The 15,359-nt window shown below is 45.7% G+C and overlaps 1 protein-coding gene across 1 annotated transcript; it reads right to left on the bottom strand.

Moving 5' to 3' along the window:
• Positions 1-3,179: 3,179 nt before the first annotated feature.
• GGS25DRAFT_516017 (uncharacterized protein) lies at positions 3,180-5,228 on the bottom strand (the record flags this gene model as incomplete). Its single annotated transcript, XM_049263148.1, has 3 exons — positions 3,180-4,730; positions 4,818-4,936; positions 5,114-5,228. The coding sequence occupies 3 exons, from the start codon at positions 5,226-5,228 to the stop codon at positions 3,180-3,182; spliced, it is 1,785 nt and encodes a 594-aa protein (XP_049111972.1).
• Between the last annotated feature and the right edge of the window lie 10,131 nt (positions 5,229-15,359).

Below are 15,359 nucleotides of genomic sequence, written 5' to 3'. Positions count from 1 at the left end.
ATCTATCTAGTATTTGGAATTGTGAATCTTCAGATTCTAACATAAGCTGATAGGTAATGCAACGATTTATCATACATCAGAAGTCGTCGTCCTCGGCGCAGGAGCTATGTAACTACGTCACCGTCGCCATCGTGTATCTGTAGAGAGGGCTATCGCCAATCACATCTAACAAAGTAGCCGCAACTAAGTTAATAGATTTCCATGAGGTTCGGCCGAGAATCAGTACCCAGTAGGGCCGAAGTGTGCCAAGGTTGCAATATTGGTGCAGTATCTGCCGGGGGTCGGCATTCGTCTTCGTGACATTTTATGCGGTCTTGGAAAGTATTCTGGGCGTCCTAGTCAGGTAATAGTTGACCCTGGGCACTATCAAGCATACATACTGTCGTTGCTCAGCAAGCTATACCGTCGCTATTTACACTTGGCAGGATGCTGAGTCTCGGTAGGTCAGGCTATAATGAACGTCTTGGGAGATGGCTCGACTTGAATGATTGCTGGCAGTGGCAGATTGAATGTATCTGGCCTCATACTAACCGAGGGTGCCTAAATAATGTCCAATTACCTACCTACCTGCCTGCTTGCTTGCCTAGCTAATCAATCATGAGTGCCATCATATGAATATAAAACTTATCCATGCCGCTTCGAAGTTACTACGTAGGTAAGGAGTAGCGATTCCAAGAAACCCAAGATGGACGAGAATATATCTATTTAGATGCTCCCAATGCCACCGCCACCGATGAGATAAACAAGGCACACCGAGAATCAACATAAGCCTAACCTAGCCCCTTATTCGAGTTCCCCATCTTATACTTAACATCCCGCCCACTGTGTTGTTGAACTATACAATTCCTATGGGAGGATATTAACGACTCTCTAGGTAACTATCTAGGCTAGGCAGATATCTCTCATATTAAAAGACTTAGCTGAATCGTGCGGTTCTTCCTACAACGATGTTGTCTCTGCTCTGCTTTTTGCCTCATATCATCTCGTAACATAAACGCCTACCTCACGAGTGAATTAATCTGGTCAATCCTCCAAGAACGTAACAAGAACTGAAGCCAAAGACAACGTTAAAGCTACATATATAGAAGGCCGAGGCCTATAGGGGACATATCTTGGAGTGGAATAACGAGGACAGCAACCATAGGGTCTCATTCATTCATGGCATAGTTAGTAGAAGTCCTGAGCACTACCTCCTACACTTAACAACACCAGCGTTTTATTCTTAGGTGCTTTTGGGTTGGTCAAAGGTAGGTACCGTGATGGACTTGACTGAAAGGTCATGCGAATAGCTCCTTATGCTAGTTACGGCAGTTGCAGTAAATCTGACCATGAAATTATCCTTATCTGAGGCTCAAAAAAGCAGGCATCTGATTAGAGATCATACTCGTGAATACCCCTATTCATGAAATCGACGTATCGAAACCAACCTGCCTGCATAGGTACATATATCTACAGAGTCTTCAAAGACGAGTACCTAGTAGCTTACTGCATATGTCCTATATCCTTGAAAACGAACCATCAAAATCCTCCCCTCTCGAGATCGACCCTCAACTCGATATTCTCGTCCTGTTCCAAAAGCTACTTACCCAGTACCTACACCCGACTTCCCAGATTCCCAAGTTCTGTTCTGAACAAGGCCCTGTAGGAATACCATGATAAATGAAATATTTAAAAGCATTTTACAACACTTAAAGGACGTAATCATCATCTGAAGTGTAATCACCATCGATCGACTCAACATCGAGGCTGCCCGTCTGACAGAACCAGCCAGCCAGCCAGTTAGAGCTCTTCCAAGACCACCCCGCCCAATCTAAGCTACCTAGGTACATATAGCTATGTCGACATGATATGATATGATGATGATGATGTGTATCTAAGCATAGACACCTAACCTAGGTTATTTACCCGTCAACCCTTCACCTAACCTAGCTAGCTACCTTACCTAAGCTTCAATGACGTCCACCTGCTTAGGTAGTATACATAGATAGTATCGGTACCAAAGACCTACGTTACTGTGCACTGACTTATTAGCCAAATGGCCCAACACCACCATCGGCGAAGTTAACTAATCAATAACCAATCAAGTTGAGTTGAAGACCTGAAGCAAGTGTACCTAGCAGTTATACATTTCACAGCTTATATGTGAGGCTATTCCTAAGCTTGCTACCTAATATAGTGGTTATTAGTAGTACCTAAGATCTGACCCAACCTATTTATTATAAACACCCATCTAATTAATGCCTTCTTCCATTCAACAGATCATCGCAAACTATATATTGAATCTAGGTTCTCACATTAACTAGGCCGCTACACTCTGGACAAATGTATGAAGTATGAAACCCCGTTCCAATCCTTTTATTATTTTCGTGTACATGCCATTATCTCCATTATCTCTCCCTCTACAATGCGTTCCGTACATGTCCTGTCGTCAAAATCAAGTGACTGAGCCTCCCAATTAACCTAGCATCAATAATGTAAACACAGCTATGTAAAATGCGTCAACTAAATCAGGCGAAATTAAAAGACGATGAAAATCCAATATATGCCGTATCTGGGATATCTCCAAGAATATAATACTGCCATTTTACCCATAGGGAAGGAGAACCAGTCCAAAAAAAAAAGTGTTATGTATAAGTAAATAGAAAGAAACGAAGCGCATATATATTGATACTCTGATGAATTTTACCCAACCAACTCCTGCCTCCTTGTCCGCATCTCCTGTAAACAGTGTATTCTTTGAGGACCTGCCACCGTACCGGGTCATCGCTATTTTGCCAACCTTATCCCATGAGAAAATGCTAACCAACAAAGAGCAGGAGTCCACACGCACTCTTTCTCTCGCTCTTCTCGCTCTATGCCTGCCTGATATGCAACGGTCTTCACTCTTTTTTTTCTTCTGTACTCCAATGTTGCCTCTCGTTTAGGTAAGGTAAGGATTCGTCGTGGGGCTCTTGTATGCTTTTGCGTCCGACAGCCAACTTCTTGGCGCTTCATGATTCGTAGCTTCGTGGGCTTATGCATCGGCATCTCGATATGCAGATTCGATCATCGCGTACTTCTTGGGAAATGATTTCGCAGTGGGTCAGACAAAATGCCGTCATCTCGCATCGCTATTCTTCCGTGTCATGCTGTACACCCCTTGTCACCCTGGAGCGTTCTCCTTAGAAAACGTTAGCTTCTCACCGACCGCCAACCCCTTCAACGACTCTTACAGCACCATCGTCCTTCTTCCCAGGACCCGCGACTATGCCGGCATAACCAGAACCCCAGGCGCGGTCCATGGTGCCCACACCTGACATGCGTTTCCGCGTTCTTATGGTGGTGTTGTCTCGGTCGCCATCTTCATCCATGCTGAACACGAATTCGCCGTCCTCTTCTCCTATCGGGGTGGTATATCGAGCGCTGGAGCTGATGGACCCAGTGCTGACGTGGCGCTCGCCGGCACGTCCGTTCGATGGGCGTATGGCGTGTGTGTTGGGATGGAGCAGGGGTGCTTCGCCTCCGTTGCTATCGATGTGTGTACGTTGTAGCTGTTGCGTCAAGGCACTCGGACCATCGATACTACTGGATCGACTCGCATTATGAGGTTGCACAACGTTAGCGCTGAGGCTGGATTGGCGGAGAGGGCTTCCAACGTGTCCAAATACACCTGCGCTAGCAGCAGCAGCATGCTTCTTCGCCTCGTGTTCTTCGTGCTGGCGCTGGAATAAAGGGCCCCACCGACTTGGGCTCGAAGCCATAGGGCTACCAAATTTCGAGTTTATCTCGCCATTAGGCGTAGCCGTTCCGCTCATACCAATGACACTCGGAGATGTGCCATTTCCTCTATGGCCATTGGATTCGTCGTCGGCTGCTCGGGAGCCACGCCGAGCCTTCTCCGCCGGTGTCAGCAAGTCCTTCAGATTGTCAGGCAAGTAATCTTCCTCTAAGAAGGGAAATTCGGATCCCCAGTCCCGATCGATTCCGGTTGCCCCGCTGCTTCCAATACCGCTGATGCCCCCGGTGCTCACGATCGCACGAGGCGCGCTACTGCTAAGCATCTTAGGTTTGGCATAACGACTCGAATGCATCTGGCGTCTACCATAATATTCGTCAGACGGTTGGGTGGGGGGCGATGAACCAGTGGCGACCGCAGCCAAATGCTCGTTGCTGCCGAAAGCTGAATGGTGAAGCAATTTGAGAGTTTCAGAGGTCCTTGATTCCTTGGCTGCATTCAACGACGGTGACGGGGATTCCAGTCCGAATTGAGATGGTACAGATGAGGGCCAAGGGCCTCCAGGATATCTAGCGGCATTAGAAATTCCATTAGAGTCGAAGGAAGCGGGAAGAGGCGCGTCAAGAACAGACAAGCCCTTCGCAGCTACCGGAGAGAGGCCTAGGCCAAGCCGGGATGGATCCTCCTCGCGAGGTGAACCGTATTGCGAACTGGAGTGTGAGTAGGTGGTGTCGATAGTAGGTACGTTCTCCAAGCTTGGGCGACGATCAATGGTTGAGTACGCGTCGCTGGGAGACATTGGGTAGCCGTAGGTAGCGCTGAAAGAGGAATTGGCATCGGCGCGCATGAATGAGTTCGTCAAGGCACTATTGGAAGAGTTATAGGAGGTAGGATTGACTCGACCGCCCAGGTGGATGGGTTGTCCGATGGTGATGCCATTCTTGCTATAATTAATTCGTCTGCCGTCGGCAAGCACATGGACATTGGCGCATTTCGGTCCGAATTTGCAATTCCCCTATTGTTTTGCATCGCCAACTGTTAGCGATGCGCTTCTAATTCTAAGTCGTTGAGTTATAGTTCTTTATTCCGAGAGTTCCCTTACCTTTGCAAAGTATTTGCATACCGTCTCCGCAGCAGTGCCGAGATCGTGACTGAAGGGGCAAGCAGAACCAGCCTGACAAGCGCCCTGCCGGAAGAATTTACAAGGTACGTGGGAGGTGTCTGGTTGAGAAGCCATTGGCGTTAGATGAGTGTAGCAGACAAAATAGAGATTGATTTTTTTTATTTTTCGTATATGGGAAATATAGGAAATGTAGCGATGTGGAATTGTGGAATTGTGGAAATATGGGAAATGTGGACAATGTGGAGATATGGAAATAGTTATATGGATCGACTTACTCGGTGGACTCCTCGGGCCCTCAAAGCGATTGTGTGTCGGAACTATCGGACTCATTGAATTTGTCTGGGTTGGAATATTGAGGCTACCCGACCTCACATGCCGATATTCGGACATAATTAACGATAGCAATGATGTCGGCGATGAGCTAGGTAATATGTATATACTAAACGCTAAGCAATGGAATAAGATAAGTTGAGTTGAAGTGGGAAGCAAAGTGAAATCATACCTATTAGTAGTAGTAGTGGTGGTGGTAGTAGTTGGTAGTTGGTTGATGTTAGTGGTGGTGGTAGTGGCAGCAGTAGTAGCTGGAGGTGAGGTCCCCAATGGTTAGCTACCCAGACTAAGGTAAGATGGATTATGTAGGTAGCCGTAGAGGTAACCTTGGAAGTGCTAAGTGCTGGTATTATGTAGGTAAGGTAACCTACCTTGGTAAATATGTAATAACTTGAATTGTAGGCAGGTAGGCAGGTAGGCAACCAAGTAGGCAGCAAAGAGGGGTGAATGTAATAGGCCGCAAGTAAGTCCTAGGTCCCAGGTGTAGTGTGCCTATAATAGCCCTGGAGAGTAACAATAGTGGCGGAGGTTCGGAGGTTGGCTGAGTTTCAATGTTGGAAATGGCTAGCAAGAACTTGAATGATTTAATTCAATGTTGCGGTAATCCGTAATTCGCAATCCGCAATCCGTTAGTCAAGAAAAGGCTGAGACGTAAGAGGATTAATAGGAGGGGCACGCCGACATCAAACCCGGTCGTTGTAAGCATTGATGACCCCTAATCATAATAATTAAAATATTTAAAAAAAAAACCCCCAAATAGTTAGATGGATCCAAAACTAAACAAAATAAAATGTAATAAATAGTTAAAGAGATCCAATAATAGTTGCTTGTGTTTGTGCTTGGAACTGTAGTTGTAGCTGTGACAGTAACTGTAACTGTAACTGCAGTTGTAACTGTAACTTGCGCTTGAGCATGCGATTGTCCACTTTTCTCGAGGGTCGAGTCCAGGGCTAATAAGCTAAAAGAAAATAGCCCGAGTAGCCCAGAGCCACGGCCATGTAGTTAGGTTGGTAGGTAAGTGAACTATGTTCCTCTCTAGCCCAAGAGACAAGATGGATCGAATTCAGGTACAGTGGTCAGGTACCTAACCTAAATAGATGATTTGTTAATATCAAAGCACGTAGCCGTCTTCCCCAAGATCATCAGATATAACCCTCGAATGAAAAATCGAGGAACCAAAAAGAGGAAAGGGAAGAAGAAGAAGAAACAGAAAAAAGAAAAAAGAAGAGAAAGAAGTTGAACAAGCATGCAATAGAATAACAGCTTTCGAACCACCCCGACGTTGAATGGTTGGCTAAGGGAATCCGATAGGAAAAGTCTGGTCTAACCATACCCTACTAGGTACACGTCAAATATGCCACCCCGTATGCAATATGCCCAGCGATGGCGCAAGGTACGGGAGCGGAAAGGAGAAAGCAGGTAGCCTTGGAGGCCAATGTGGGTGAGTGTAAGGACAGTTTGGAACTTGAGACACTATGATTTGAGAATCCCAACGTGCTAGGCAATATGTATGTGCTAGGTATGTATGCTAAGTATAGGTTATATGTGCGTTTATATGTATATCGTGTGTCTGAAGATGACTGGAGGGAGAGGGACTTGTGAGTTGTTGGGTCAATTGTAACTGAGCCCAAAAGGAGAGGAATGATATAATAGGAGAGGGAGGAAGAAGAGAGATAGAAGGCAAGGCGACAGAGGGTTGGTGGCGGGAGAGGTTCGGTCAAATCAAATGACTGCAGAAGGACGAGGGGGTGGAGGGACTCAGAGAGAAGGGGGTGGTAGTATTGATAAATTGCTTGCAACCTACCTAGTACAAGTACAAGTAAGTAATCGTAACCGCGACAAATAGCTATTGTATGTGTGTATGTGTGTATGTGTGTATGTGGTGGTAGTTGGTGATGACTGTCCAGGTGAAAAGGCTTCAATGTTCGGTCGTATAGTTGTACCGGGTTGTACACTGCGGTAGTAGAGTTGGGGAAGTCAGGTTTGGAGGTTTAAAGAAGATGGGAAACATTCAACATCAATGATTGAACTTGCAGGACCTGGCAGGCCTGGGTTAAAGAAAATGGGGAGAGGAGGAGGGTTGCAATACCTTTGGCCGGGGTTCTGATTGGAATGGGAGACCGATCGCAGTTCGCAGAACGGGCAATCCCATTAAAACGCGATTATGTAGGTACAATACAGTATGTAGGTACAGTATGTAGTAGTAGTAATAGTGTACCTAGTAGTGTATGCAGTACTATGTACGGTACCTAGTAGCTACCTTGTGTTAGTACTATCAAGTAGACATCTTGTGTATGTGTATTGTATGTGTATTGTATATGTATTGTACATATACCTAGATAGTACTGCATATGTACTACATATACCTCGTTGGTATGTACATAGTTATGGAGTAGTGCACATATGCTGGTAAGCAAAGGAGACCTACTAGGTAGGTAGTAGGTACTAGTACGATGTACTATGTAAGAGGGGATTGAGGGGTTCGTTCGGAGGGGTCCCTCACCTTTAAGGATACAATTGCGGGGCCGGTCCGAGTCTGCGGGTGCGGGTGTAAGATGAGAGCAACTCTTAACTCCTTTTTTTATCAAAAGAAAAAAGATGGATGATAAAAATAAAGAAGACACACATATATATAAGCGAAGAGAGAAGAAATATATATTAACTGCTTACCTTGATTGGGCTAGCTATCAGTAAGACACTATTACACACTAAACAAGAAATAAGATCGGATATTCGGGGAATTTGTGACGATTTTGGTTCGGAGCTTTGGTGACGAAACACGAAATCAAGGTTACGTGGTTTCCCTCTGCGAGCTTCTCCAAGGGCTGGATCCAGGTCGTCGAGGTCGAGGTACCCAAGATTTGGTGATCTGCCTGTAAGCTGACGGCCCGTTCTCAAGACAGCCTCGAGCGTGGAATGTAGCTTTGTATGTATGTAGGTAGGTATTTAAGCGACGAAAAACCGGATCAGGCAAGAAGCTCCAAAATCCCACGGATGTGCCTGGCTTGTCTGTCTGTCTGTCTCTCTTGTCTGTTCGATTTGTTTTATATCGACTGTCTTAGAAATGTGTACCGAAGTGAATGACTCAAGTCAACCACGAGGACACCATGGAGTTGTGTCAACGCCCCTTTTGCTCGATTGTCCTTACGGTGGTGTCTCTAAGCCACGCCCTGTTGATGTATCCGGGTACGGTGGAACCGAAAAAAAAAAGGCAGTATCAAACAGTGATAGTCGTAATTAGGAATAGAGGATAGAGGCGAGGTATGTAATTTCCAGATAAGTAGGTAGTGTCAATAAGTATTATCACCGAAGGTAAGATTCATGTACCAGATTGCTGCTAGATAGGTACCCCGGTAGACACACCTTAATAATTCCTTGTCGTTGAATCTCTTTATGTTTGTCAGAGTGGAGGGAGGAATGGGAGCCCTGGAGGTGTGTATGTATGTACCTACTAGGTACCTAGGCAGGTATGCTTCCAGGGTTATATCAGACGGATTAGGACTGGGTGGTTTGGCCTAGACCTGCAGGGGGAGAACAACCTTGTGTGGGGGTCTCATTGGGGTTTTCCAGTCACTACCTGGATATGTCCTTGGTCAGGGAATTTCATGCACCGGTAGGTTGCAAGAATGGAGGGGGGTAATAAGGATTAAAAGAGACTATCAAGTTGTTGATCTAAACTGTCTTATTAGTAGGTATCAGGCACCTAGCATTCAGTTCTCGTGACTCTTCTATCGCGAGTGGAGGGTTTGTGCCGTGGGCTGATCCACAGATAATGGAACAGTGCGTAGGATCGACACGGTATCTCACGATGCTGATGTGCGAAAGTGTGTATATATGCAGTTAGATGGAGGAGCTCCCCGACTATCCAACAACAGGGCAGAGTTGAGTGGGTTACGATTATGCCTTCGCCCCGTAAATCTCACAATTCCCTGATCGCTATGTTGAAGGCGGAGAGGCCGTCTTAGAGGCCGGGTCTAAGGGAAAGGAAGGGATTAGGATTATGATGCAAATAAACGGCCGAGGTACCTAAGTCCGCCACTTGAATGCAAGAGCTGATGGGTAAGGTGAGAGAAATCAAAGAGGATCCTTTGGCCTTTGGGGACCCGTTGTGTGGCACCCAATCAAGAAAGGCCTAGGATTTCGAATCAGGCGAAGCAAATGATAAGCCGCGGGGTTAAGTATTTGCCTACTGTTAGCTTTATGTCTTTTGCTCTTTTCCTATTCGGATTTTTTTTTTTCAAAAATCTCAAGGTCAGCTTGACGATGGGGTTGTTTGGTATTAAACGGTGGTTGGAATCGGTATACGGTACAATGGTAGGGACAGATTCGATTAAGTTAGTCTCGAGATAGTCCGGATCGCCAAGCAAAATGAAATCGATCCTGGTCGAGTTTGGAGGTCGAGTCGAGTCGAGTCGAGGGTTGGTCTAAAAGATGACGCGCCAGGGCATATATTACTTGCTACCAACTCCCAAAAGTGTCAGGAGCTTAGTTACGGGATAAGCTATCTTTTTAAGATATACCTACAGTAAGTAGTATGCTCCCATCAACCGGCGATGCCGTGTTCGAATACGATATCTCACACAGTTATATCGACAGTTCTCGTCTCGTCTCTTATCTCGTATAACGATGGATGGGTGTTGGCTGGGTAGTAAATGCTGTATAAAACGAGTGAGGCTGAGGGAGTAGTACGATGTGCGACTTGCAAGTGAATTTAAAGGTTAGTGTGACGGGTGTTGCTCTCTCGTGGGCGCCCCGAAGCGTCCGTGATCGACGAATCAATCTACCTAAATTGGCCAGTCAGAATGTTGAGTAGGGTGATAGATCAGATGCAGCAAGTATCCACGCTATCCCAAGCCCTAGCTGTGCACCATGACGCTTAGAGATTCGTCGTCTTTTGATAAGATCGCTTACCTACGGCCAAAGCAGTGTCGGGTGGACCAGGTGATAACTGACAAAATTAATATAGGAGGCTGGCGAACTCCAGATGTCCTTGACCGCGGGCCAGAGTTATGGATACAGTATGCACCTAACCTAGTAGGTATGTATTTAGTTAGGTATATCTAGGTAGACACCCAATGTGAGATTGCAAGAAGTCCCAAGGAGATGGATCTGAGAGATTAGCTTGGCTTAGCTCTCGTCTATCGCTAAGAAGTCCCCCTGGGGGCCCGTCCCGAATGGACTATTTATGTTCGCAAGGTGTCATATGGCACTATATGCACGATCCAAGTGAGCACTAGGTGACCATCCAATGTTTTAACCGACAAGTTGAAGTCGGCATGGTACTTTGAAGAAAGCATGACGTGCGACGGCGGCGGCGCGCAGCCCTCCTTCCTGCAAACCCTCTCTGCAGCACGGAATCAAGGCAAACGAGCGTCGACATGTTTATCGTCTCAGCGGCAACACGAAAATCACAGTTGCTTCACAGAGGTCTTGAATCTCGTAGGTAGTGGTATTACGTAGGGATTGTATATATTCAACCGGCTCTAGCGTTAGATGAGAAATCATCATTCCTCGTGTAAGTGAGACCGGAGGCAAGCATCCACCCACCCTCACATGCACATGTCCAAGCATCGCATCGCATCGTATCGTAGCGCATAACGCGTCCGCGCCTCCGTGTCTCCGTTTACATCTATAGTACGTATATATAGTATACTATAGTTGAGGTTGGTGTGGGTACATAGGAGTTGAATAGCTAGCCGATAGCTAAGGGAAGCGGTCGTCGATGAGTTGAGTGGTAATCTGACAAGAACATTAGGAGAAGGATAAGCAAGTACCCGACGCATCTCGAAGAATTCGGCCAAGTCTTGGAAGAGGTTCAGGTAGTAATGGATGGAACAGATAATGAAAACGAGACCGGTCATGATTAATGTGGTCCAATGACCTGAGAGGACTGATGAGTTAGGCAAGCGTTTCAGCCTTTGAAGTTTTGTTGCTTGCTGATACTACATACATACCTATATACCTACATACTAGGTAGGTGTGTATGTGATAGATAGGTGCTGTAACTTGGATGGGTCGGTTGGTTGTGTTGCCACGAGGTCGCCTCTATCCGCACTAGCGAAACAGTTTGATGTTATGTACGTTATATGAACTCCACAAGCATCTAAGGTTACTATACTTATAGTACATACATAGGGCATGTAAGTGATCTAAGTGATCTCCATTAGCACCGCTTTAGAGGTCGATCTATGCGTTTACCATAGTGTTGTAATACAAGCCAGTGCAAAGCAATATACATGAAGCATGGAAATTGTCAAGCCATGGCTATACATACCTACTTACCCACTACCTAAGTAGGTATGTATGTATATAAATCTGAAGTCTGCTAGCAATGTTTATGGAATATGCTTGCATAGTGTAGGATACTTCAATGTTTGTGTCTTACACGATGCTAGATGCCACAAGCATGTACTTGTTGGTAGCGGTGATGATGATGATGATGATGATGATGATGATGATGATGGGATGTGCAGTGCAGGCTAGGCTTAAAATTGAGTGTTTGCGGTTAGCAGTGAGATAACTAGTCGGACTTCTTTTGTGGCTTAGGTGGCGTAGTGGCGCAGAGTACGAATACAAATGGTGGCACCATGTATGATATATCTGTGTAGTATGTACAATACATAGTTACTAGGTAGTGACACAGATCCACCCACCCGGGAAATCTTACCCTCCGTTACCACACAGTAGAGTATTTTGCAGATTTGATTGGCGCCTCCCGCGTCTCCAAAAATAAATCCGGCATCTCTACTTTGTCTCTAGGTTAGTAGACTCTCTACCACCACCAACATTAAACATACTCCTAGCAAGGAATCAAATCCTGTTCGATGCTGTGTGTCCCTCTGATTTTCAAGTCTCACGGATCGTTCAACTGCCGACATTAAAAGAATCCCTAGACTTAACCCCGGCTACGGAAACTGGGACTCGCCAATGTTACTTGGCCTTTACCGATCAAATCCACCAAATCCAAATCCAAATCCAAATCCAAATCCAAATCCAAATTCAAGTATATTCATATCTATTAGCATACCTTGGTGTGTGCATGTGTGCATTTCCAAATGGCCCATATACTCGTTACGTATTGATTCCGTCATATTCCACTTTCCGCCTTGCATCTAAGCAACAATGTCTCAAAACTTGGCCACAATCTGAGCTGAAAAGCACCCTTACAGTGAAGTTATCGTGGGGTTCTTCCTTTTCAAGTTTTACATACATACCTCTAGTTATTAACTCCGCTGTTCCCGTCGCGTCAAATGTTCTTGGCTTCAGGTCGCTCACCCTCCAAGTTTTCTCAACCTAGCTCGCCCTTCTGAACTCTTGTAGTAGAGCAACGTTATTATACATCGCGGAATATTTGCGAATGAGACTCCACACACTAGATTGACCTTCCTAGTTCTCGCCGGGCTGTACAAAGATCAATAACTAGAGGCTTCCACTTTTTTGTCCACGCTTGTTCTCTCACAAGTTGGCACAATAGTACAATTACTACAATACACTCGGGCCTTCACTCACAGGGTTGAAGATATAAGCGCTAGAATAAGTCGCTTATTACTTACCTAGCATAGCAGAGGTGAGACATCTTTTATATGGATGAGCTCGGCCGTCTAAGAAACCAGCACTAATACCTAGATATAGTGGCTCCAAGGGCAATCGTCAGCCTTGTTCTTATTTTCCACATCCCATGACCTGAAGGACGAGGTTATTCCCGAGATAGCTCGATATAGTCCACGCGCCTACATGTAGGCATCTACCTAAGTACCTACCTAGGTAAGTAGGTGCATTACTACATTACTACACACATGTATGAATTCAGCTGTGTGCCTACGCTGTAAGTAAATATAGAGTCATACACTATTCCCAAAACGTCCGCGGTGTGGCCACACCGTTTCCCACCAAGCGAATTACCAATGAACTGCCATCACCACTTTGATCAGTTGTATGTATTGTACAGTATGTATTGTACATGAAGCTCCCCCCCACCCCATCCTTAAACCCTGTCAACTGCTCCAATGCATCTTTCCCCGTACGGCATCCCGCTCTGCCGCCATACATACTGTATGTATGTAGTATTTTCTCTCAGACCAGACCTCGAATTATACACACTTCCAAGTTTATCTGAGCAGCTATGTAGGTTAGTTCTAGGTAGTTACCTATCTCATTCAAACACACTTCGGAGCAGCCTCCGCATTGTCTCCGCATTGCCTCCGGCCCTTCATTTTACATTGTCCATCTAGGCAGGATAGTTAGGCCAGATCTAAACTAAACATCAAGAGACTGTGAAGCTACAAAGTCACCCTGATGGGTAATAGAGCTCCCCCCCCCCTCCCCCCATCCCATCTTCAACCTATCATTTCACCGAGAGATCATGTTAATCTGTTTCCACTTTCGTATGTCTCACCCAAATATGCACCTATATCCCATGACGCCGTTGTCTTATGCTTAAAACTCCCTGGGCACACCCTTTTCTCTCCGCTGCAGTGCAACGGATTATCCTCGTCTCCCGACCATCCGTACAGGGGTTGAGTCCTGCAAGGATACAACCTGATCGACTGTCAAGACCGTCGAGATCCTATGATCTGCGAGATTCCCCTTCTTGCACCCCTACCCACCCTCTCTAGATTGGCTTAACTATGAGACTATCTCATGATGCACTATCCCCACAGCAGCCCTCCATCAACCACGCACATGCATCAGGGATACGATGAGACACACGCAAGCGCTTCCACCCGTCGTTCGTGCAGGACGCGTTCTATCCAGTTTTCGCTTATATCTATCTACCGTGGCGGCTCCACCGAATGCCTTCATCTTTATTTATAAAGGATCGCATTCTAAGGTCTTCAAAGGAAACCGTTCTCTCCACAAAATATGTCATGGTCACATCCGATAGTCTCGGTTTTCAGATGCAGTACTGTAAGTCCGTCGCGTCGGTAAGCCTAGATTTCTTGAGTCTCAAAGATGAAGTATTCAGGTCAAGCACCTACCCTGCCTACCTCTCCTATACAGAATCCCAGATAATACTATTTAGTCTAGTATACCTGCGCATTGCCCTAGCGGCATCCACACCCACACCGGGCACTCTTAACACAAATAACCTCCCTGGCAACATCAAAAATATCACATCATAACTTGCAGATGCCGCCCGCAGTTGAGGATAATGAACCCTCGGTAGGGTGGGAGAAAGGAAAAAAGTCATTATTCAAGGAAGTAGGTTTCTATAGAAGCTCACCGGGGACAATGGACTGCTACTCTACCTGCCTATTTAGAGGATATAATGGGAGATCATCCAAGAAAGACACAGAAAATCGACATATGTCAAGGACCGTGAGAGACATATGACAACATAGTGGCACTATATGTATATCGGCATCCAAGTATTACGGCCTGGCTTCAGCTCTATACAAGCAGACTATAATGTCACAGGTAAGAGATATCCATCCAATAAAAGATGGGTGGGTAGGTACCTAGGTAAGTGAACACGAGTAGTCAGGCAGACTATACTACTCACCCAGTATCCAATAAAGAGTATCAGCCTGAACAACACTTTCTCTTTTGAGCCTTGCCAAAGCAACCATTAGGAATTCATCACAAAGTCTCGTCTCATGAAATTCCCTGATACCTGCAAAACGACTACCTACCTACCTACCTACCTATGCATACAACAACCCCCTGAAATCTAGGACACGGTCCCTCATATAGGCTCCTCATCCTTAAGATGCTACTAACCTAGATGTGTCCCTAGTGTCCTAGATAAAATTGGAAACTCGATTCCGGGCCGTACCATCCAGCATCCGCGGGAACCTGATCTTCAAAAAGTCATCGACGAAGCAAAGTTTGTTCTCGATAGTTAGTATCCCTGTTAGCCGGACGTGCGTCGATAACCTGGGGTACACATACACTAAAGTAAGGTATAAGCCTATAAGGTATGTTTTAATATGATGTGCAGCTTTGAGATTGTAGGTAGGCAAGTGGGTAGGTAGGTAAGGTCCCTACATGTAGGTCAGTCGGTTACCTAAAGTGCATACATACCTAACCTACACACTTACATACCTATACATGCTGGGTACCTACCTACCTAGGTAGTAAGTACTAAGTAGGTAGGTAGGTACTTAACCCATCCACACCTATTCGCTATTCGCTACATCCAAGAAAATACAAATATGTGTTTTTCTCTTTCCCCCCCATGGCCCCGCGCCC

Source organism: Hypoxylon fragiforme, assembly GCF_022984875.1.
Source record: "Hypoxylon fragiforme strain CBS 206.31 chromosome Unknown GGS25scaffold_10, whole genome shotgun sequence".
NCBI lineage: Eukaryota > Fungi > Ascomycota > Sordariomycetes > Xylariales > Hypoxylaceae > Hypoxylon > Hypoxylon fragiforme.
The sequence above is the reverse complement of the archived record's forward strand: the minus strand, read 5'-3'. Positions and strand labels throughout refer to the sequence as shown.